At 34.1% G+C, this 22,745-nt stretch overlaps 1 protein-coding gene across 1 annotated transcript in view; it reads left to right on the top strand.

Moving 5' to 3' along the window:
* The window catches only part of KDM6A (lysine demethylase 6A), a 196,106-nt gene that overhangs the window by 104,058 nt on the left and 69,303 nt on the right, over nt 1-22,745 (top strand). The window contains 3 exon segments of the mRNA XM_069464453.1: nt 5,427-5,547; nt 16,999-17,053; nt 19,412-19,446. Coding sequence (XP_069320554.1) covers nt 5,427-5,547; nt 16,999-17,053; nt 19,412-19,446 — 211 coding nt within the window.

The following is a 22,745-nucleotide window of genomic DNA, read 5'->3' as shown; positions in this document are numbered from 1 at the left end:
GGGGAATGAGGTGGAGATGAGTTCAAAAAGACAGAAACGTTAACACATTACTAGTAATGTTTCTTTAGGACTTATTTTCACAGCACTATACTAATCACAAGTGTTCTTAGGAGTCTGAGAATTTCTGCTCTCCTATATAGTCACTGCTTTGGGTGCAGTAAGGAAAAAGAATCGTGATTTTAATGATGATCTTAAAGCTTTTGATGGAATGAAAGAGAATAGTGCAAACATAAACCTAAGGTAGTTGTAATACCATTGTTTCTGAGGCTTGTCTAGCACGGAGTCCAGCAAACACCTAATATTTAATGTATTTTTTTGAGCTATCATAATACAAACATGCTCTTATATTTCCATTAGAATTAAACAGCTGATGTTTAACATGTGTTGAGTTTATTATATACAGTTCTATTTTGAAAGAACTAGCAGATTTAACTAAGGGAGTTCTGATAAAGTTATGCTTACCAGTGACACATAGATTGCCAGAGAGCAATTGGGAGGGCTTTGGTTAATTTTCAGGGAAATTATGGATAAAAACATAAATCTTGAAATAGGGGAAGGAAAAAGTACCCCATTGCCTGGAGTAATGAAATGAAGACTGACTAGAGTGGGGAAAAGAGCCTGGACAGGTAATATATTAGCAAATGTCAGCGTGAATAATCCAGGGTATGGTATTTCAAATTTAGCCTCACATTTAAGGTCTTTTCTGATTCAACCTCAAATGATCCTTCTGGCCTCCTGCTCCCCTAAATTTATTCTTTGTGCCAGTCCCACTTTACTATTAACATTTCCCTGAAAACATCTTAAGCTTTTTTTTTTTTAAACATCTGTGATTTTGTGCCATTTACTGTTTAATCTGCCTCCTTCCATCTCCACCTTTTAAAATCTCACCTGTCTCTTTGATCACTTATCAAATCTTTGTTATTGTCTCATTTAGAAAGAATCTCTAAATTTCCTAGTGTTTGTATGTTATTGCTGAGTTAGAGCTAGAATATTCTCTCTTTTTTTAGTGTGAAATGCTGTGGAATGAATTCATTTATCCCTTCATACTATCTCTGAGGAGAATATCTAGACTCAGCTTATTAGCCCTTGAGAACTTAAAGTTTTATTATGCTTCTTTCCAAACGTTCTGAAATTGTGCTAGGGAAGTTTGGTTAATATTATTTTTACTCTAGTTCTAGAGGAGGCTTTATTTTTTTTTAAATGACTTTGTAGAAATCTTATTAAAAATAACCACTGTTTTGAAATATATTCAGCACATGTGTATGTTTTTTGTACGTAGTGCTGTTGAGGTTTTAGCTTTCTGTCATTTTCTATTTCAAATTGTTAACAGTGGCAAACATTAAATGAAATAAATCTTTACAAATCTATAAAAATAATTTTGGTGATATAAAAATACATTTTTCAAATTTTAAGAAAAAAATGCCAGTGATATTATATACAGCAATGTGTGCACATCTTTTGTTTCAGTAGAGAATATGTTTTAAATATTTGAATACTATTCACCTTTCCAGACATTGTATCACAAAAGTATTTTATAGTCTTTGGTAGCTATTTCTCATGTTCTAAAATTCTGTCAGAATTCTCAGGTCAGCAGAGATTATATATGTTGAGGATTTAGTCTAGTTTGTGCTGCAGAGATCATGATCTGGCCACATGCCGACCTGCATTTTGGTGAGATATGAGTGCAGTAACATAATGACCAAAATTAGAATGTAAGCTGGGCACAGTGGCTCATGCCTGTGGTAATCCCAGTGACTCAAGGAGGATCGCTTGAGGCCAGGAATTTGAGACCAGCTTGGGCAACATAGCGAGACCCCATCTCTTATTAAAAAAAAAAAAAAAAAGGAAAAAAAAGAAAAATTTCTGTGTGTCTGTCTCCCTCCCTCCTACTCCCTCTCTCTCCTTCTCCCCTCCCTTCCCTCCCCCTTCTCTCTTGCTCCCCCCACTTCCTCCCTCCCTCCCTCTCTTTCTCCCTCCCTCCCTCCCTCCCTCCCTCCCTGGGATGCGGAAAACTGAAGAAGCACATAGGAGAGAACAGTACAAGTTTAGAAAAGAAAACAAACTTAGATATTTTAATAATCTGTTTTGTGTAGATCAGGGGAACTGATCAGTAAAGAGACTAGGGTACCTTCCCCCCAACAAGAAGTCCCATCAACTAACTGTAAAAGTAATAGCATCAGTAAACATCTACTAAATTTAAACCTTTTGCTATATTATTTAGAATATTAAAATAGCAATATAGGCTTTGAGGAATAGACTTGGAAAAAGTGGAGAGAGTACACCAGTAGGTAGTGAATAAAATGAATTGATTGTAGAGTGGACCTAACTGCTGGTTAACACTAAGCAAAAAAATAGTTGGTGTCCAGTTTGGGTGATGAGTCTTGAAGAAATTAGTAGATTTAGAGGGAAGCAGAAAAATTAAAATATTCCAGGTGAGAATATAGTAAGGAGAAGCACTGAAGCCAAGAGGGCCAGTATATAAGAATTCCTGAGATAAGTCAGTTCACAGCTAAGGAGGAGCAATATTAGAGTATAACTGGGAATGGAGTTGAATCACGGTTATTAGGTAATCACAGGAGCCACATATTTGAGGAAATATATGCAAGCCAGAGCAAAGCAAGGGAAATCTTTAAAGAGTATGTTTCAGTAATCTAGTAACGAGGTACTAAAGATTTGGGTCTACAAAGGTATTGAATTTGAAATAAACTTTGAAATAACAATAAGGAGAACTTGATAATTAGATATATATTGGCTGTACTTTGTCCTGGGCACTTTTAATGGTTCTTAGAGAGTAACATAGACGTAGACTACTGTGTTTGGAGCATGTGTTTTTGCTTATAGGTTAATAGTTTTTTTCTTTTGTTTGTTTGTTTTACTCCAGTGTATTAACATATGTAGAGAACATGTTAAAATAAACCCATGTTTCTTTGCACCTATATGACATTGTGAACTAAGTGAGAAAGATGTCTACTAAAGGCACCTACGGAGTAAAACACATGCACAAACACTACATTTGGGGGAAAGGCTGGAAATAGAAACTAAGGCAGAGTAGGAAATATTTCTCAGGAGGGGTTGTTATTGGCACTGTGTTCCTTCTCCACCTCTTCTTCACACAACTTTTATTACACCTTTTTTCTTTCCTAACTTCTATTTATTCATTCCTTCTTTCCTTAGCTGTTTTTCCACTTTCATTCTTTTTCTTTCACGTCTTTGACTCAGGCCTGCCTGGGTTTTTTATGGGCATGTGTGGACATTGCTTAATTTTGACCCATTCCATTAGAAAATATTCTGACCCATATCATAAGGTAAGGTTAATCAGGACTTTATGAAGCATTACCCACAATTTTTATTTTTACAAAATATAACATACTTAAAGATAAATGCATAAATCATAAATGTACATCTTAATATGTTATTATAAAATAAATATTCATATGCTCATCACCTGGGTCAAGAAATAAAATATTGCTGTCATCCCAGAAGGTCCTAAAAGCCCTTGTATACCCTCTCCTAGTCACACCATATGCTTTAATTGGCATCATTTATTGCTGCAGTTGTTTTCCTAACCTTTCTGATGCCTTTCCCAAACACATGAGTTCTTGCTGCCCTGCACATGCGGTAATTGAAAGAAATAGGAAGCTGCCTTTGAATGAGAATGCTCATTTTCCCTAATTCTTTCCTGGCTGTCCTTTGACCTCCCTCTTCTGCCTCAAGGCCTAAATACATACCAGAAAATAAAACACATACATACCCCACCCAATTAAAAGACCACCTAACAGATGGATGCCCAGCTCCTTTTCAACAAGAAAATTAAGTGCTTTCATAACCAGGTGTAAAGGTGTCTTATGCCAGACCAATCCCTGCCGCCCAACCCCCGCCGCCATTTGCAATAAACAACCACCTTTTAGAACTTAATTTTATAATAAGCATGTATATAACCGCTCATACCTTTGGGGGGGGGGGCAGTAAATAATGCATGAATCCATCAAAATGAATTTACTAAAGACATATGAAGTATTGTTTTGCACTATTTTGTGGTATGGTATTTTGAACTTTTTTATATAAAAGATTTGTTTTTGTTTTTTAAGTGTCTAAGTTTCTAAGTAGCCACCTTTAAGGTCTGTAGAGTTAGAGATAATCGATTAAAAGCATTGCAAAGAATATATTAGCTTATACTTAGAATAAACTTTATATCATGTAGAGGGATTTAAAATGATACCTAACATACTGTTATATCTGATATTATTACTTTTAAAGTTTAAATTAGACGTGTTTCTTTGTTATTTTAATATTCATTTTTGAGTAGGTAATACATTCACATGATCAAATTAAGCAATATAAAACTGTATTCAGTGAAAAAAATGTTCCTTCCTCACCCTTGAATTTGTTCTACTGGTAATGAAAACCTTTTGTAAAAGATACAGTATGGGCCCGGCGTGGTGGCTCACGCCTGTAATCCTAGCACTCTGGGAGGCCGAGGCGGGCAGATCGTTTGAGCTCAGGAGTTCGAGACCAGCCTGAGCAAGAGCGAGACCCCGTTTCTACTAAAAATAGAAAGAAATTATATGGACAGCTAAAAATATATATAGAAAAAATTAGCTGGGCATGGTGGTGCATGCCTGTAGTCCCAGCTACTCAGGAGGCTGAGGCAGGAGGATTGCTTGAGCCCAGGAGTTTGAGGTTGCTGTGAGCTAGGCTGACGCCACGGCACTCTAGCCAGGGTGACAGAGTGGGAAAAAAAAAAAAAAAAAAGATACAGTATGAATTTGAGACAAAGATAGACTGATAGACCAAGGAAAGTAATATGGAATAAAGAAGTCATAAGTAGACCCACATCGATACAGATACTTGCTTTAGAACAAAGTAGCACTAGAGAGCTTTGGGGTAAGGATGGTTTTTTCTACAAATGGTACAGGTACTATTCGATATCAGTATGGAAAATATCAAAACTGTTCCCTTACACAGCATAAAAGATAAGGTACAGATGGATTGTAAACTTAAATATGAAAGACAAAAATGTAAAGTTTTAAAAAGAAGATTTATTTTTATGGAGTAGACTAGAAACAAGATTATTCCCTCCTCCTTAAAAATAAAAACCTTCCTGTCTCCCACCCCCCCTTTCCAGCGTATTCTACAAATAATGAAAGGAGTTATTTATACTGATAATGTTGTTAAACTATTAAATATTGTTTGAATAATTGAGAGTAAATTCAACTGATCTTCCTTCCCCCTTGTATTAGATTATATACATTCCATTATATAAAAGGCCCAAGTGCCCCTTTCTAGATTTTTTTTTCTATTTACATCATTTTCATAAAACATTTCTTTTAAAGCAGTATTGCATAAAACAAATTTTACTGTACTACCAAGCAAAAATTCATGCATGTGTTAAAAAGTTAAGATATCTTATGTCTATATTCTTTCAGGGCAATTAAAGCATTTCAGGAGGTGCTTTATGTTGATCCCAGCTTTTGTCGAGCCAAGGAAATTCATTTACGACTTGGGCTTATGTTCAAAGTGAACACAGACTATGAGTCTAGTTTAAAGGTAGGTTGTTGGGTTTTTTCAAGATAAAATGTTTCATTTTTGTGGATTTTTATTTTTGTTTTAAATATTAGAGCATTGAGGAATGTTTGAATTTATGTTGGCACTTTAAAAGAAAACTTGAAAATTTAGGTGACAGAACTATTTATCAACAATGAACTTGAAGACACATAAAGTTGGGTTTCAAGGTACAAAGTAGTTATGATGCTAAGACTTGCATGGCAACTAATTACACAATCAGACTTTTTCAAAAAAAAAAAAAGATTTAATTAAGGTATGTCATCAGGAAAGAGTGAAGGTTTTAATCTCAGTTTGGATATCTAAATAAATCCCCCGTAAGTGATTTGCCACTGTAGAGGGCAAAAGCAGCTACATAATGATGCTGTATCTGTGACCCAGTCACTGATGATCTGTTTCCATGGGTCTCAATAGAAATCTGTCTACCTCTACCAGCAGGGGCACATCTTATATATAAATTAGAAAAAAGAATGGTATCTGCATTTGGACTGCTGGTTTGTGAGTATAAACATTGTTGGGAAATGATGATTTATTGTTGAATAAATATCTTCTTACCTATGGAAATTTGATATTTCTCCAGTTTTTCATTTTTCATTGAGTTTTTTGTGCTGTATGTGCCATCAATTTAGGTCTCACTGGGCTTTTCTTGAAAATAGTGCTTCCCTGCGTGACAAAGGAATTGAATTTTGAAAGGATTAGAATTTCTAGGAAAAAGCTTATGTTTTTGGGAATTTATAACTATCATTTATAATGGGAGGAGGGACGGAGATAAACCAGATATTACAGTAGGTTGTAATTTGAACTTGCAATAAAGAACTACTAAAGTTTTTTTTAAAAAATTGTACTTGAGTGTCTAATCGTTCTAGATTTTTAAAGCAGAGAATTATGCAAATACTATTTCTACCTTTCATAAGTTTATAAAGAACAATGCTAATGGTATGAAAGAGAGAGATACAACCAAAATCACTGAAACAAATAGATTGTGAAAAATTTAGATCACATAGTGATCGAAGGTAAGTATAGTTGAGGAATAGGTCCTAGGGTAAGTGCAAGTAGTGTGGAGAATGAGGGATGCCTGGAAGTTACCAGTTTTTCTCAAGCTTAGAGCAGCATTCCTCAAACTATACTATGGGATGTTAGTGGATTTGAAATGCAAAATATGTTCAGATAATGCCACCTTGCATATTTTGCAGTTTCTGTTAGCTATCAAGGACTCTTAAAATGTCTTATAGTGCAAAATAAACTTATTTGAGCATTTAACAATTTGTCACAATGTGCTTATTATGTTGCAGAATTGTTTTGGGTAGCAGTTTGGTAGTTGTTCCTTAGGCAGTATATTTGAGGGAAAAAAGTAATCAGATGTGTCCCAAATTGTGGCATGTGACTGTCAGTACAGTGATATCTTAAATAATTCTATGGCTGCAAAGCTATGTTTTAATGAAGGTGGCAATATCTTAAATCCCCTTTAATCAAGGGAAACAGTGTTCCGTGGCTAATTGATAGTGTTCCTACTTTATTTATTCTCAACTCAAACATTCTTTTATACTACTTTTATTTGTTCAGCCATAATGTCTAGAAAAACCTTCGTGGTAATCTTAGTAAAATTAAGTAAGAGCAACCTTCTTTTGGGGAGCTTTTCTCTGTGTTTATTTAAAATACTTGATAGCATTTTGATGTCTGTTTCATTTGTATGAACATAAAAAAGAATTTTAAGAGTCCTTGATACTTTTTTCCCCATAGTGTGAAGGTTTCATTTGATTTTTATCTCATCTTGACATTGGCTTGTTCAGCCTTCCCTCTCCAGTATTCCTTGTCTATTTTAAGGAGAATTTTTGGTTATCAACATTTTTAGTCAAATAGGAGGTAGTTTATTACTATAAGTGTTTAGCACTCAATGTGAATGAAGGTAGGAATGAGAAGGAATGATATACCCCTCTCCCCTAGGTAGCCTTCAGTTTTCCTGACAAATACTTTACCTTCATCTGCATAGATGTGGAGGCTCTGATGACCTTTCCACTACATTAAGCTGTTAACAAACTCTATTGGTATGGATGCTTTTTAGGCTATAAACTTAGAAACTCCAACTCAAACTGGTTAAAATAAAAAAACATATGCTCATATTTAAAGTTAAGCCTTCCAGATTGGTCAATTCAGCTGATCCAAGGTTTCATCAAGGATTCATTTTCTTCACAGTTCTATGTTGTCTTAATCTAAAGGCTGGGTGCTCTATTTGATAATATAAGATGGTTGCAGGGACAATCAAAGTGAAACCTTCCTTTTTCATGTCTCACATAAAAAGACATTATAGAACAGTGGCTTAGGTGCTTAATGTAGAGGTGGCATATAATAAGTGCTCAATAAATGATCATCATTTCATGTAGGAGGAAGATCCAAGTTTCCTATTGATTTCTTCAGAAATACTTGGCCTTGCCTCTCATTGGCCAGAAATAGGCTAGATGGCCATTCCTAGTTGATTTCTTATCAAAGGAGATGTGGTTACTCTTAGAACAGTTATGTCCAGTCTTTGAGCAGGGTTCAATTCCATAAATACACTGTTCTTACTCATTGGAGGGGTAAAGGGTAGGTAAAAAGGATATTTTGGTGTAGGGGGCTGTGTGAACAATCTGTCCATTATAGAGAAGATCTCTACCTCATTTCCTTTCCTTCTGTCCAAAGAAGGATGTAGCATGTTACTTTTTAGATGGTAAACTATTTAAATAAAATAATTTATTCATAACAGGTTCCTTCTTTTCACTCATACATGAAATGCATTCCAGGGCCTCCTGTTTTGTTTCTATCACTGATAATAACTTTTCTTACAAAATATTTCTCTGAAATAGTTCATTCTATTTTGGTACTGTGTAAACAGCTCTCAGAGCAAACAAATTTGTTTTTAAAATTTGACCCTGCCGTATAACTAATCGTATGACCTTGGATAAGATTCCTGACTCTTTTGATTCTCTCTGTGTCTATAGAATAATTATATCTACTCCACATGAGTGATGTAAAGATAAAAATACATATATGTGTATTTTTTTCTGTGTTTTGAAAATAAAATTTTTTTAGCCATTCTTTAGTTCTGTTACGAACCATCAAAAACTCCCCTAATTTGAGGACAGGATACATACTGTTTGTAAAATCCATTTTCCTGTCTTAGAATTTAATCCTTGTATTTTTGCCACTCTGCTCATCCTCAGAAATGTGAAATTAATGCTCAGCTTACTTTTCAATCATATGGTGTTATTTTTCTGTTAAATTGGCCAATAAAGATTTTACGTGATTAGTGAGTGGAGGAGATACCAATTCTTAATTTGTAAACTAGTTTAATATTATCTGAACCAGAGTCCATTTCAGGATGACAGTTCTGCATGGTATTTTGTTGTTGTTTTTCTTCTCTCCTTCAGATAATATCCCTCTAGATAGGTTTGGTTGCCTATTTAATGCTATACAATTAAATCAGGATTTTATTTCATTACCTTTTAATGGCATTAATGATAATTACTTACATTCATTGTATATTTGAAGCAATGTGCTATCATTACTTCAATAAAGGTGCACTACTTTTGACAAATAGTTTTATATAATGGCCCTAATTTTCATATCCTGGTGGACTGTTAAAATTATTTTTTTTCATGTTAAGAATAAGATGTAATAACACCCATATTCTTTAGTCAGTTAATGCCAGTGCATCTGTTTAATTTAATGAAGATTATATAGAAATTTTCCCTAATGTTTACCTAAATATGTCAACTTTAGAGTTTTTTTTTTTTTTTTTTGACAGGGTCTTACTGTGTGTCGCCTGGGCTAGAGTACAGTCACACCTGGCTAATTTTTCTATTTTTTGTAGAGACACAGTCTCACTATGTTGCCTAGGCTGGTCTTAAACTTCTGGCCTCAAGCGATCCACCCACCTAAGCCTCCCAACGTGCTAGGATTACAGGTGTGAGCCACCATATGCGGCCTACTTTTTTGGATTTTTAAAGGTAGAATAACTAAAGAGGGTGTTTTTTTGTTTGTTTATTTAATGGGAATCTGTGGATCATTGGCTGAGATGCTGATCTAAGTCTCCTCATAATTTGGCATTTGAAGACCGTAAATGCTGGTTGAAGGGGTTAATATGAAAGGGATAGGAAGGTGAGAATTACATTGACAGTTCAAAGGAAATGGATTGAACTCAAATGAGACTTGTATGTTAGCTTGGCATTTTACTAGGTGTTGGTGTTTCTTGAATGGGTAGATAAATGAAATGGAAGAGGCTATAAAATGATAAAATGCCTACTCATAGAGCAGGCTGGAAAAATTGAGAAAAGAAGAAACAGAAGAAACTGGTTTTATTCATCTCTTGCCAGATTTTTTTCCTATACATATTGCCACTGCAGTTGTTTTCTCCAAATGCCCAGTTCACCAGTTGATTCAGCATGCCTCCCCTCTTACTATAATTGACATGAAACTTCTGAATAAAATAGCAGTTGTGCTTTTAACTTTACTGTTCTCTAGGAACTACTTCCTTTCTAGGTGTCTGATTTGATCTTATACCCTGTATAAATCCAGGAATTTTATTGTCATTTTTTATGCCAAGATACTAAAGCAGAAGGAGTAAGTGAAGGTGTGATGATATTGATATGTACCTTCTTTTAGAAACCACTTCTGAAATCTGTGACATGCCTCATCTTTTATTGTTTTATTCATTAATGTGCATGGACCATTCATTTCATGTAATTAAAATACCATGAACTTTGTATTCTAGCAATACTTGCTGAGAATTTGAATACTAGCTCTTAAATTAATTTTATCCATGCCTTAAGTTTCTAAAACATTTGTAATGTTTCTTTGTTGATGCATTTTTAGTGTATTTTTGTTAGTTCAAGTTGTCTAAAGATAATGAAAGTTTATATTAATTCTCCATACCTGCCCCTGCTCTATTTCCTTACTGATGCTCAGTAGCTTACCTCTTCAAACTAGCATTTTGAAAATTCTAGAGTGGTTCACCTTTCTTAGGGGATTGGAAAAGTAGTCCCATCCTCCCTCAATCCACCCCAACAGGTTGGAAGAATTTGGTGGGAGTTTTAAAACTGTAAGATTTGGTGTTTATCCTGAAATTTGGCCTAAAACATGGGACAAGGAAGAGAAATAAATTCTTCAAGAAAGGATCTACAGTGTATTGGCATATTGTGGAAACTGTATTTGTAGAATCTTCATAGGAATTGGTTGGGATGTAGAGACAGTGAGCGAGTTCTAATCTTTATTTTTTGGTACTTTTTATTTAATGGATTTCTTACTTTGTGTGTCTTCTGGTATTGGCAGCAACACCACTAAGGTTAGGGCCAGGTCTACAAATTAAACTCATTTTTCATTGCTACTGTATTTAGCATTTAAACGCCTCACTGTGGCAACTCTTAATACCCATTCTTTTTTGATAAATCACCAGGCAGATACCAAAAAATATTAGCACATTAAGAAAAAATTCTTAAGAAAAAATTCTTTTTTAGTATTAGTAATACTGTGTATTTCTTCCTCCAGTATAGCTGTTGGTTCTTTATACATAAAATTCATATTGTCATATTTTGCTTGGCTTTTTATGGTTGGCAGGAGATTGGATTATGATTGAGAAAACTGCAAGCCAGTTCATTTTCTTTGATCTAAATCTTCTTTTCCTTTCAGTCATTGGCAGCAGAACTTAGTTTCACCTGAGCGTATAACGTCACTGTACCTTTTGGCAGAGGATGGTCATTGCTGTTTATTTTGTTTTCTACCTGTTTTTCCTCACTTGTGGGAAAATAATCTTTCCCCTGTTCTTTCTTTTTTCCACTACTCATCAACTTGCACTTCATTTAATCTTTCCTAGATACTACTCTCTGATATGAGGCAGTTTCCTAATTGGATTTATCTAACCACTTAATGCTCTCTCCACTTCACTCTGCCTGTCCAGTTTAGTTTTTCTGTTTGATGATATTTATTTCTGCCCTAAGTTCTCTTACATGCTTTCAAGTGTGAAGTAGTAAAAATGGCTGAAATACTTCAGTACCTCCAAAATGTGTATTTGAGAAGGACATGGCTGCTCATATATGTGTAGTAACCATTCTTTCTGTTGTTGAGGAGTTAGGGTGATTCCAGGTTTCCCATGTTACAGTTTTCACTTTTGCAATATAGTTTAACTACAGAAGTCATTTCTAATTAAATGAGTTTTGGTATTTGCCCATAACTACTTAAATTTGTGGTTATAAATATTTGGTCTTCAAATACAGCTTTATGAGGCAGTGTATCTAATATCATAGGTTTTTTTTTATTTTATTTTTTTTATTATTTCAGCATATTATGGTGGTACAAAAGTTTAGGTTACGTATATTGCCCTTGCCTCCCCCCGCCCCCCAGTCAGAGCTTCAAACGTGTCCATCCCCTAGACAGTGCGCATTGCACTCATTATGTATGTATACACCCATCCCCTCCCCCACCCACATCTGCCCGACATCCGATCAGTGTTATTCCTAAATGTGCTCTTAGGTGATGATCAGTGAAACCAATTTGATGGTGAGTACATGTGGTGCTTATTTTTCTATTCTTGGGATACTTCACTTAGTAGAATGGGTTCCAACTCTTTCCAGGAAAATACAAGAGGTGCTATATCCCCATTATTTCTTATAGCTGAGTAGTACTCCATGGTATACATATACCACATTTTATTAATCCACTCATGTATTGATGGGCACTTGTGTTGTTTCCACATCTTTGCAATTGTAACAGCACAGTTTTTAAAAAGGTCATGTTTTACAACAGTGTTTTACAGTGCATATTGTTGCAGTATCCCCCTTTGTAAAATATGTATCATGTTCATCTTGTATTAGTTATTTGTGTACATATTAGTCTTATTCTGATATGAATGCAAACACTAGATGGAAAGAACTTGGAAATTAAGTTGGTTCATGTTCTGATCATTTGTGTACACAGCTTAGATTATACTGGGACCAGTTTTTTAAAATTTCTAATTAGTTGCATACCTATACTTTTGTAAAATAGGGTAGAAATGAGTTGGGAGACTAGGTAGGATACAGTTACAGGAAGAAAGATGAGCAAGAACAGTAGGGTAAATGGGTTCTCATAGGATGGAAGCGATGTATTCATCCTAGAGATCTTGAGGAGATTTATTAACTGACTTGATGAGGGAAGAGATTCTCCACTTAGTGGCTTGGACCACTTTACTGTTAACTAAAGTAGGGGATAAAGAAAATGGTAGTAGGTTTTGGGATTGGGAGGTGAAAAGGCTCTCAATGGAGATGGGTCATCTTGGGAGTGCATTGAGTTAGAGAAGAGGTGCCTGAGGGAATACCAAATGTGTGTGTAGACAGACATTCTGGAGCCAAAAAGGCTAGAAGTAAGATTTTGACCATCTGCACTATACAACGTGTTTTGTCATCCTCCTGTATTAAAGAATTTTTTGGAAGAGGCAGACTGGTAAACTTTAAAGAAGGAGCCTCCTTTTTGAGTGAAGATTGCCAGGATCTGTCAGCTATTAGGAAGTCATTGGTACGCAGTAGAGTCCTTTTTGGAAACAATTGTAATAACCTTGTATCATAAAGAGAATCAGAAGAACTGAGTTTGAGGACTTTGAGAGAACCTCAGTCTGATCAGCTTGGCCAGGAACATGATGCACAAGCCCTACCAAAACTTAACCATTTTCAGTTCTGTATCTTATTTTCAGAGACCAAATCCCTAAAGTACTATTACATCCTAAGGCATTTCCCTATTCACATTTATCATAGACTCTTAGTTTTAGGAATGAGGTAGGTTTGTTTTGAATCATACTTTAGAAGTGTGGCAGTCTCTAACAATGAAAAAGAAAAGATAATTTACCTTTGATGTGCAAGAGTACTTGGCACATCTGCCCTTCCTTCACTTAAATGATCCATAAAACCCTGTTTTATAAGAGCTCTGTAAAAATAAGGTGTTTCCACAGCCTGAAGTAACTCTTTTCTTACTTTTCCTCACCTATATCTTTTTTTAATTTTGTTACAGAATTGTCTTTGTGCATTCCTAGAGCAGGCTAATTTTTTTTTAACTTCTGTTGGCACATTAATTTCAGTGAGCCTTGTATTCAGTTCCGTAGATGCATAGCCATAGAAGAGCACCTCGTGTAGAGTAAAAGCTGATTGCCAACATGTTATTCCTACAACGCTTTGTTTTCTGCTTTAATTAAATATAGGTAGATAGCAGTATTTGACTATACACAACATGTTTATGTGGTCTGAAATAAAGGTTTCTGGGGGCAAGTACATAATTTAAAAACTTCAGAATAGTGGCATTTAACTCTGTGTATTAGAATAATTTGCAGAATTTTTTTTTTATGGTTTGCAGGCTGTTACCTCCAACCTACTGAATTAGAACATTCTAGATTCGGTCTAGAATCCAAACATTACTCCAGATTAATAATTTATAAATAAATACATAAATGGTCAGTTATGGAAAGTTATCTCATTGTTTATCTTCAGGATTGAGAGTATAGTTGAAGCGTTCTGCAATTGATGAGATTCATGAGATAATCACAGACTATATAGCTAGAAATAAAGCAATTTAAAGGGAAATAAAGTCTTAAAACTCAAGTTTTACGTGTTAATTACATGAATACAGATATTCTTCCCTCCAAATAGAAATCAAGTTCCATAGGCTATATGAAGCAAAATACTATAACATTATTTTGAAATACTGAACAAGTCAAAGGCTTTTATAAAACAAAAGGTGACTTTGGTGATAAAAATGTCAACAGAAATAATGAATCAAACCTTGCGTTAAATTGGACTAAAAGTGCTCAATAAAAAGAAAATCACTGTAACATTAAAAAAATGTTTTAGGTAAATCTTCTTGCTTGGAACCTAATTTTCTGTAGACTGCTTTCTGCCTTGAGGTTTGTATATAATCTTTGAACTGCAGCGGCCTCTTCTGCATAATAACTATTTCACACAGCAGTAGCCAGTTTTGGTGTGCAGTGTGAGATACAAATGTTTCCTAGCTGCTTCTGTTGGTTGCAGGGATGGGTGCTGGATATTTTACCATGGTATTTTCAGGTTTGTGGGCTGGTTATCATAATTGATAGTACTTTCTCCTGATTTATATGTTAATAGATACATCTATTTTGCATCTCATTTAGATACTGGAAATGAAGCTATGAGGTCGTGTTATCCCTACCCCAGTCCCTCATCTCCCTTTAGTGTGCCAAAAGGTGTTATCAACCTTTTTCTTTATGTGGGATGGTTTTGTGTGGCTGTTCTTAGTTTCTTATAACTACCTAGTAAGTATTCTGTAAGTTCTTTCATTCTCATAATGCATGTTTTTGAAAGTGTATTGTTTTGCTGAGTAATTTTCCTATCTTTGCTGTTTGAAAATGTTTGATATTTCATGGTATGGGTTTGAAGTAGTGCATTGGTAACTTGATTGCTGCTTTGAAGCTTGTTTAATAATTATATAAAATATGGTCAAGAACTGCTCCTGCTGGGTTTCATTGCAGGATCCTGAATACTGATAGGTGAAATGTAGGCTGGGCTATCCAAATTATCCATCTCTCTGCTCTTCCTCTTTGGGGTTTCAGTGATGAAGTAAAACTAAAATGTCATCTTGCAAGTGTTTTCTTTTCACGTCAGTTTGTATCCTTTGATGTCTCAGTTAGGAAGGTCTGTCTTCTATCTAAATATTAATTTATACTTGCAGGTTACATTCGATTTAGAAATGTAGTATAATCTGAATATGTGACTACTGTGCTGTTCTTTTTGTCTAGAGGAAAGCAATTGATTATAAAGCATGCTTTGCTTTTATAGTACTCACATTTAAAAATAGTCTATTTTCTATTGTTGTGGTAGCACACTAAAGAGATATTTGAAGACATAGAGCCTGCTTAGTAGGCCAGGGGAAAATAAAAGCAGTTTTTGAAGTGTACAGATGTTGGATTTTTTTCCATTCAGTCAACCATGGCAAATAATTTTTCTGTTTTGTTTTATTGACCATTGTATCCTTAGTGTCTGTATCGTCCTTAGGGCATTATAGGCTCTCGATAAATATTTGTTGAGTAGATTAAACACTTACAAATATTTAAGGGTCATAGTTAATTTGTTAGTATTTTACCCATTCAGAAGATGTTACAAGCCGTAAGTTTTAAGAATACTGCAAATGTAGACTAGCTTAATTACGCATGCAGGTAGCAGACATTTGTGACTGAATATAATAGCTACTATGTTCATAGCAAATGATACTTTCTAATTTTTCTTTCGTTTGTAACCTTGGGTAGCCAACATTAGTTTATTATTAATTGAGGATTCTAGTTGACCAAGTACAGTTTTGATTCTTTGTTGAAATACCCTACTTAATGCTTGTTGATATTTTTCTTGATAAAAGAAGGTTTTTGGGGGTCTTACATCTAAAAGTTATCATTATGAATATCAGTTATCAGTTTGTCCAACAGTTATAAAAAATACGGCTCTTTAAATATTTGGGTCATGGATAGGAAGAAGCTTACTATGGTCGATTTTTTTTTTTTTAATGGTCTGTGCTTTGTTGAATACTTATAATGCTAAAAATTTGTGGAGGCTCAGAAAATTTGAATATACATTTGTGGTAATATTTTTCAGGAGAATTCAAAGAGATTTACTTTTTTTTTTAATAACTTTTTATACCAACTCTAATCCTTGCTGTTTTTCTTAATATGTTGATAAACTAGATGTCAGATATCACCACATGTTCTTGATGATCATTTACATTCTTTAAAATCAGTCTTATAAGTTTATGTTAACATGTATTTTCTGGGTAGGCTTATATGATATTATTCTAAGTGGATACTGTAATATATTAGTGGTTTGTATTGCCTGAGATGTTATATAAATTCTATACATACAATATCACATACATTCTAAAAGGACAATTATATTTCATAGATGAACACAGGCTATTAAAAAGGCACTTAAGTAACAATGATTCTTGAAGAATCAGTAATAGTTTTACCCTCTATGACAATTCTCATAGTGGGATTTTTTGGGGGGTTTCAAAAGTTCAAGTCTCATTTTGAGATAAGCAGTGGTGTTCTGATATTAATACCATTGGACTTCTATTTGCATTTTAAAAAATGATGTGTTCTATTTAAACTGTTCTATAATGCTTTCTGTTTACTTGAAGACTTAAAAATCTGAAGCTTTTTCATATAAATAAAAATATACATAGGATAACTTGATCAAATTCTTCTTCATATTCTCCTTTCTCAACGGTCTCAAGAAGATAACCCAACATGTCAGTTGTCAGCAGTAAGTGTTCAAAGTAATTCTAGTTGGTAGGCTAGTATGTTTCATTTGCATAGCATAATATTTGCTATTGTGTTAGACCTTACATACCTGGAAAATATTTTAAGATGCTTTTATGTGACTCTAAATTTAATGCGTTAATTTTCTCTTTCCCTTCTCGTAGCATTTTCAGTTAGCTTTGGTTGACTGTAATCCCTGCACTTTGTCCAATGCTGAAAGTAAGTATTATTAAGTACCATAGTTTTCTACTTGTATTAGATCACTTCATTGCTAATGATGATGATGATGATGATGATGTTAATGGTAAATTCTGTGCAATGTTTTCTTTTAGAATTGTTGAATGTAACTATATTGGTTGCCATGACTACTTGTACAGATGGAACATGTGAGACCAGATATTGTGAATAGCCTGTGTCTAAAATAGATAGGCCAGTGATATGGGTTGTTGAATTAAAATTATCTGCACTAATAAACAAGATTGATTATTTTTGTGTATTATTATATTATAGATGACTTGGGGGGGTTAAAAACAGGGGTTGCCAGTCTTTTAGGAAAAATGAGCCTTCAAAGATTGTTATGTGGTAGCTCACTCATTCCTGCTGTGTGGTATTAAAATTATTAGTAATTATGAAGACATACTTTAACTTTTTATTATAGTTTTACATAACATATATAAGGTTTGAGGTGACATTTTTCAGTTAATTTAAAAAGAATGCATTTATGAAATATGTTTTAACACAGTGATTTTGTGCAAACCGATTTTTCTGCTTCTACATAGATTTCTTTCCAAGAGCAGATTGGGTTAATTATAATATGTTTATCAATAAGTATATGTTGGTATATTTATTTATTCAGTGTGCTTTATAAAGTATCCAATAAAAAGATTTAAGAATATTCTTTGAAGCTGGGTTTCTTAAACTTTCCTACTTGAAAAATAAAAATTTTAATTTAGAGCATAAGAAAAATTGAGCAATTAATGAAAATTTCAGGTTGTTGAAAGGATTCTAGGTTTTAGAAAGTTAGTATTTTGCTGTAAATTACTTTTTTTTAACGATATAGATAGGTGTTAGTGAAAATTACCTCAGTGTTTAGAAATGCCAAAGGAAATTGTTAAATCAGTGAAAAAGTTGTAGAATTTTGACTGTAACATGGCTTACGAAATAACATGGATTAAATCATCACCTAAACCAGACCAATTATCTCATATTTCTACTAAAGGCAACTTCCTGAGAAAACATAAAAGATTTCTGTTTTCTTAAATGAAACCCAGGATTTGGTACTGATCAATGTGTTTGCAGAATAAATGGTGGAAAGGTAACAAATGCAGCAATATTTTACAGTTTATAAGATAAAGTTAGATTTGAAGGTAATTTAACTTGTTGGTTTAGTAACTTATAAAGTGTTAATTTATATTTTTTTCTTAATTACATATCCAAGTTACATCAACCATCTTAGATACAGATCCTTAAAATTCTTTTAAAATTTGTTTATGGGAATAAGAAAAGAGCCGATTTTCATTTAATTCATTACTATCTAATATGTAAAAGCTAACTTTGGTAACTATTCGTCAGTTTGGATAACTTTTGAGGGATGTTTCATAAATGTCAAACTAAATGCTTTGGTAGATCCTCATTTTACCATACTCTGAGGTTTAAAATCTCAGTTATAGATCATTACTCTTGAGAGGAAAACATCTACGTAGGTAGATGAGTACCACAGGGCAGAAAACTTTCATGTTGAATTTGAAGAGTACAGTTTGAACCATCATGAATACACCTTCAGGTTGCTGTGCCTCTTTTTCTGTTGGCTATTGAGAAGGGAAATAGGAAGTAGGGTGACCAGGATCTGTTTTGCCCGGGACTGAGGAGTTTCCTGGGACTTTCGGTGCTACAAGGTTGGTCACTATAACAGGAAGGCATGTGCTATATTTAGACTTTAGGCCATTACATTAATAGTTCAGTTCATTTGGGTAGTTTATTTTAGACAGTCTGCATGATTACTTGGTAACCATGATAGTGGCTGATGTCTCACAGAGCTCTAACAAATGTAGAGTACCTACTTTGAGCCAGTATTACTGTTTTAACAGCAAGCTCTTTGTTTTCATAAAGCTTATTTCTCTTGGAATTTTTTATGTCATCACTGATACATAATTTGGTTTTAATAGGTTTTTTAATTAAATATTAACTTTACCATGTGTTTTGACTTGGAACTTGGTTTTTGTATACCATGTTTTGAAATGTATAGATTATAAAGATTTTCTTTATTTGCTTAATGTTGCCATTTTGAACTTTGTAAGACATATCACTTGCTATAGTTTTAATGCTAATTTTAATAATTACATTGACAGAAACTTTATTTGATAATGACCAACAATGAATATATGGGGTTTCTTATCTTGTTTGTGTTCTTGACTGTTTTTATATTCTATTTTATTAAAAGCAAATAAAAGTTATGTTCCTCTATTACTTAAATCTATATAGTATAGACTGTGCTTATGTTTTATGTTGTTGTTATTTAATTTACCTGAAACTCTGCTGTATTGTTGTTGATTTTTTATTTTTTATCATCCTTTGCAGTTCAATTTCACATTGCCCACTTATATGAAACCCAGGTAGGTGTTTTAACTTAACCTATTTAAAACAAAAAAATTATCACTTATACCATGCTTTAATGAAGTCAGGTGTATATAGATAATTTAATGGAGTTCTGGGCATTACTTCTTAGGTAAATTTTATATTTTATATTCATTACATGTGATCAAGATGTTGCTTAGTGAAACAGTTATTATGTAGAGTGCTTGTTGTGTACAAATAAGTTTTTTTTTTTTTTTTAGCCATGATGTGGTTTTCTGTAATGATACTGAATCTTGTATCACGCAGACCAGCATGAAGTTTGTTACTCACACTTTATGGGCACCTTTCCCTAATTCAATGAGTCCCACTCCAAGCACAATACAGGAAGTGATTCAATAATAATCATAAAAATCAAGCCAGTATGGCACTATGATACACTTGGAAAAAATAAACGAGGGAGGCTTCCACTCGTTCCCAGCCCAGAATATTTCTGCCAGGATAAATGCTCTCTTTTTGAAGGAACCGGGATTCAATAAGGGGGTAGAAGTTTCGTTTAATGTACTTTACCTCTAAACTTGATCCATTTGCATGCTCGAATGGCTATATTTAAGATTTCTCTTATTCTTGATGCAAAATGCCTTGTTTTCTTTTCAAAATGTTTATAGATGGTTGTTGTAATGCACTGTTTTAAAATAGTCTCTTTTGCTTTTTCTTAAGATTGAAGTAGATCTACATGCCATTCTTTGAAAGGCATATTAGAGTCACCTCTTGATGTCCTTACTATTATTACTTTTATGGCTGTTTTATTTTTAAAAACTTCAGTTTAATTTTAGAACATTTTGCTTTTGTGTATGTCAGATTTTGCTTAATTGTATGATAAAAGGCATAACATTCACTGTAGGCAATGGTACAGAAAATCAGAAATAAATTTGTATGGGACTAAAAATTAGGTAATCATAGTTTACACAAATTTTATAACAGCTTTTTAGGAAAAAAAATACCGTTTATGTGTACATAATGTGTAAGGTCTGTTTTGATATTTTGGCCCAAGTATAACAATAAGGCATACACACACAGACACACACACACATGCATGCACATGCACCATGCAAGCTGATGCCCAACAGATACAAGATCCTGCTACATCCCATTATTTATGTTGTCCGTGGGATATAATCAGATAGTTTGAGATCATTTATGCTAGTGGTTCCCAAATCCAGCTATGTAGCAGAATCATTTGGGAAGCTTTATAAATCAGAGCCATCGTGGGGAGTTTTAAAAAGTTAACATCAGATTCCTGGGTATCTCCAACCAACATCCCACCCCACCCCCCAGTCACTGAATCAGAATTGATACACACTCAGGTTGAGTTCTGATTTTGTTTTCCCCAGCTTTTCTAGTTCTCTGTGACATCATTGGTTGGTTACTAGTTGAAGCAGAAGTTTCTTCATCTTCATTTTTATTTATTTATTTATTTATTTTGAGACAGAGTCTCGCTCTGTTGCCTGGGCTAGAGTGAGTGCCATGGCGTCAGCCTACCTCACAGCAACCTCAAACTCCTGGGCTTAAGTGATCCTTCTGCCTCAGCCTCCCGAGTAGCTGGGACTACAGGCATGAGCCACCATGCCCGGCTAATTTTTTCTATATATATTTTAGTTGGCCAGATAATTTCTTTCTATTTTTACTAGAGACAGGGTCTCGCTCTTGCTCAGGCTGGTCTTGAACTCCTGACCTTGAGCGATCCACCCACCTCGGCCTCCCAGAGTGCTAGGATTACAGGCGTGAGCCACCGCACCCGGCCTTCATCTTCATTTTTAATGAGTGTTTTTACTGGAGGTGGAATTCTGTTTATTTGACCACTTTGAAATTTGCATTCTAATGTCTTCTGGCTTTCATTGTTTCTGATGAGAAGTTGTCTGTTGGCCTTATTGTTTAATGGTAAGAAGGTAATGTGGGTACAGGGCCCTGCTCCCATTGATTCTTTGAATTGATAAATTTTAATACTCATCTAGATTAAACAAAACAAAGAGAATAAACTCATGGCAAGCAGAGTTAACTAATTATTAGATGGCAGGTAGATGACACTGTAAGCATATGAAAGGATTTAAAAATCTCTACTGCAGTGATTATAACAAGAATTTTCATTTTCAGGTGAAAAATTTAAAAAAGCAAGATGGCCTACCTACCTACCTACCAATAAAAAGTTAGTTTTTACAGTTCAACCAGTTTACACCAATATATCTTATTTATGAATATAGATTTAAAAATTTAATTTAAAGTAGTCAGATGTAGTTAATGGCTACTGCTAAATAACCAATAGTTCAAGTTTCTCTATATAGGAAGAGGTGTTCCCACTAATAAATGAAGAAAAGGAATTTAATATCATTTCATAATCCCTGAGGTTCCTGTCCCCACATTACCCTCACAGGCTTAAACAATGAAATCATAATTAAAACTGAAAAGTGATAAAATACCTCTTTACTTAGAATGGTTAAGTACAGCCTCTTGGGTATGAACTGTTTGGATTGAGTCCTGAATGGAGAGAAGGAGCCAGTGATACAGTAAATTGGGATATGTGTGTGTGTGTGTGTGTGTATGTTGGTACTGCTGGGCCATTCTAATAAAGAGATGTTAGCAAATGCGATGGCCTTGTAGCATTGAGCTTATAGTGTTTGAAAGACAAAAAAAGAGGTCTTTTGTAGAGATGGAAGTATAGGATTTCTTAAAAGTTTTTTTGTTAAATTTAATCATATGTATTTAGGTTTGTGTAATTCTAATGAGATTTCATCCCTCCCACCACTGTTTTTTTTTCTTTTATGGTCTTACAGACAAAGCTGTTAATATCTTAGTAGATTTTAAAAATTAGATTCTCATAAGGTTTCTATGTGTATTGACATACTGTCCATAAAGATAACTACTTTCCTGTATAGTCATGCACTGCATAGTGATGTTTCAGTCAATGACACACTGCATATATGATGGTGGTCCCTTAGGATTATAATAGCATATCTTTACTGTACCTTGTCTATGTTTAGATGCACAAAAATACTTACCATTGTGTTACAATTGCCTACAAAATTCAGTACAGTAACATGCTGTACAGTTTGTAGCCTAGAAACAATAGATTATGCCATAAAGCCTAGATGTGTAGTAGGCTATATCATCTAGGTTTGTGTGAGTACACTTTATGATGTTTACACAACAACAAAATCACCTAACACATTTCTTAGAACATATCCCCATCATAAGCGATGCATAACTCTATAATGTTTTATCTCTAAATGAATATATCATCATAAATTATTCTTGAACATTTATAGTGATGAATTAATTTACC

This window comes from Eulemur rufifrons, chromosome 30 (genome assembly GCF_041146395.1).
Source record: "Eulemur rufifrons isolate Redbay chromosome 30, OSU_ERuf_1, whole genome shotgun sequence".
In the NCBI taxonomy this organism is placed as follows: domain Eukaryota; kingdom Metazoa; phylum Chordata; class Mammalia; order Primates; family Lemuridae; genus Eulemur; species Eulemur rufifrons.
Note: the sequence above shows the minus strand (reverse complement) of the source record. Positions and strands in the feature narration are given on the sequence as shown.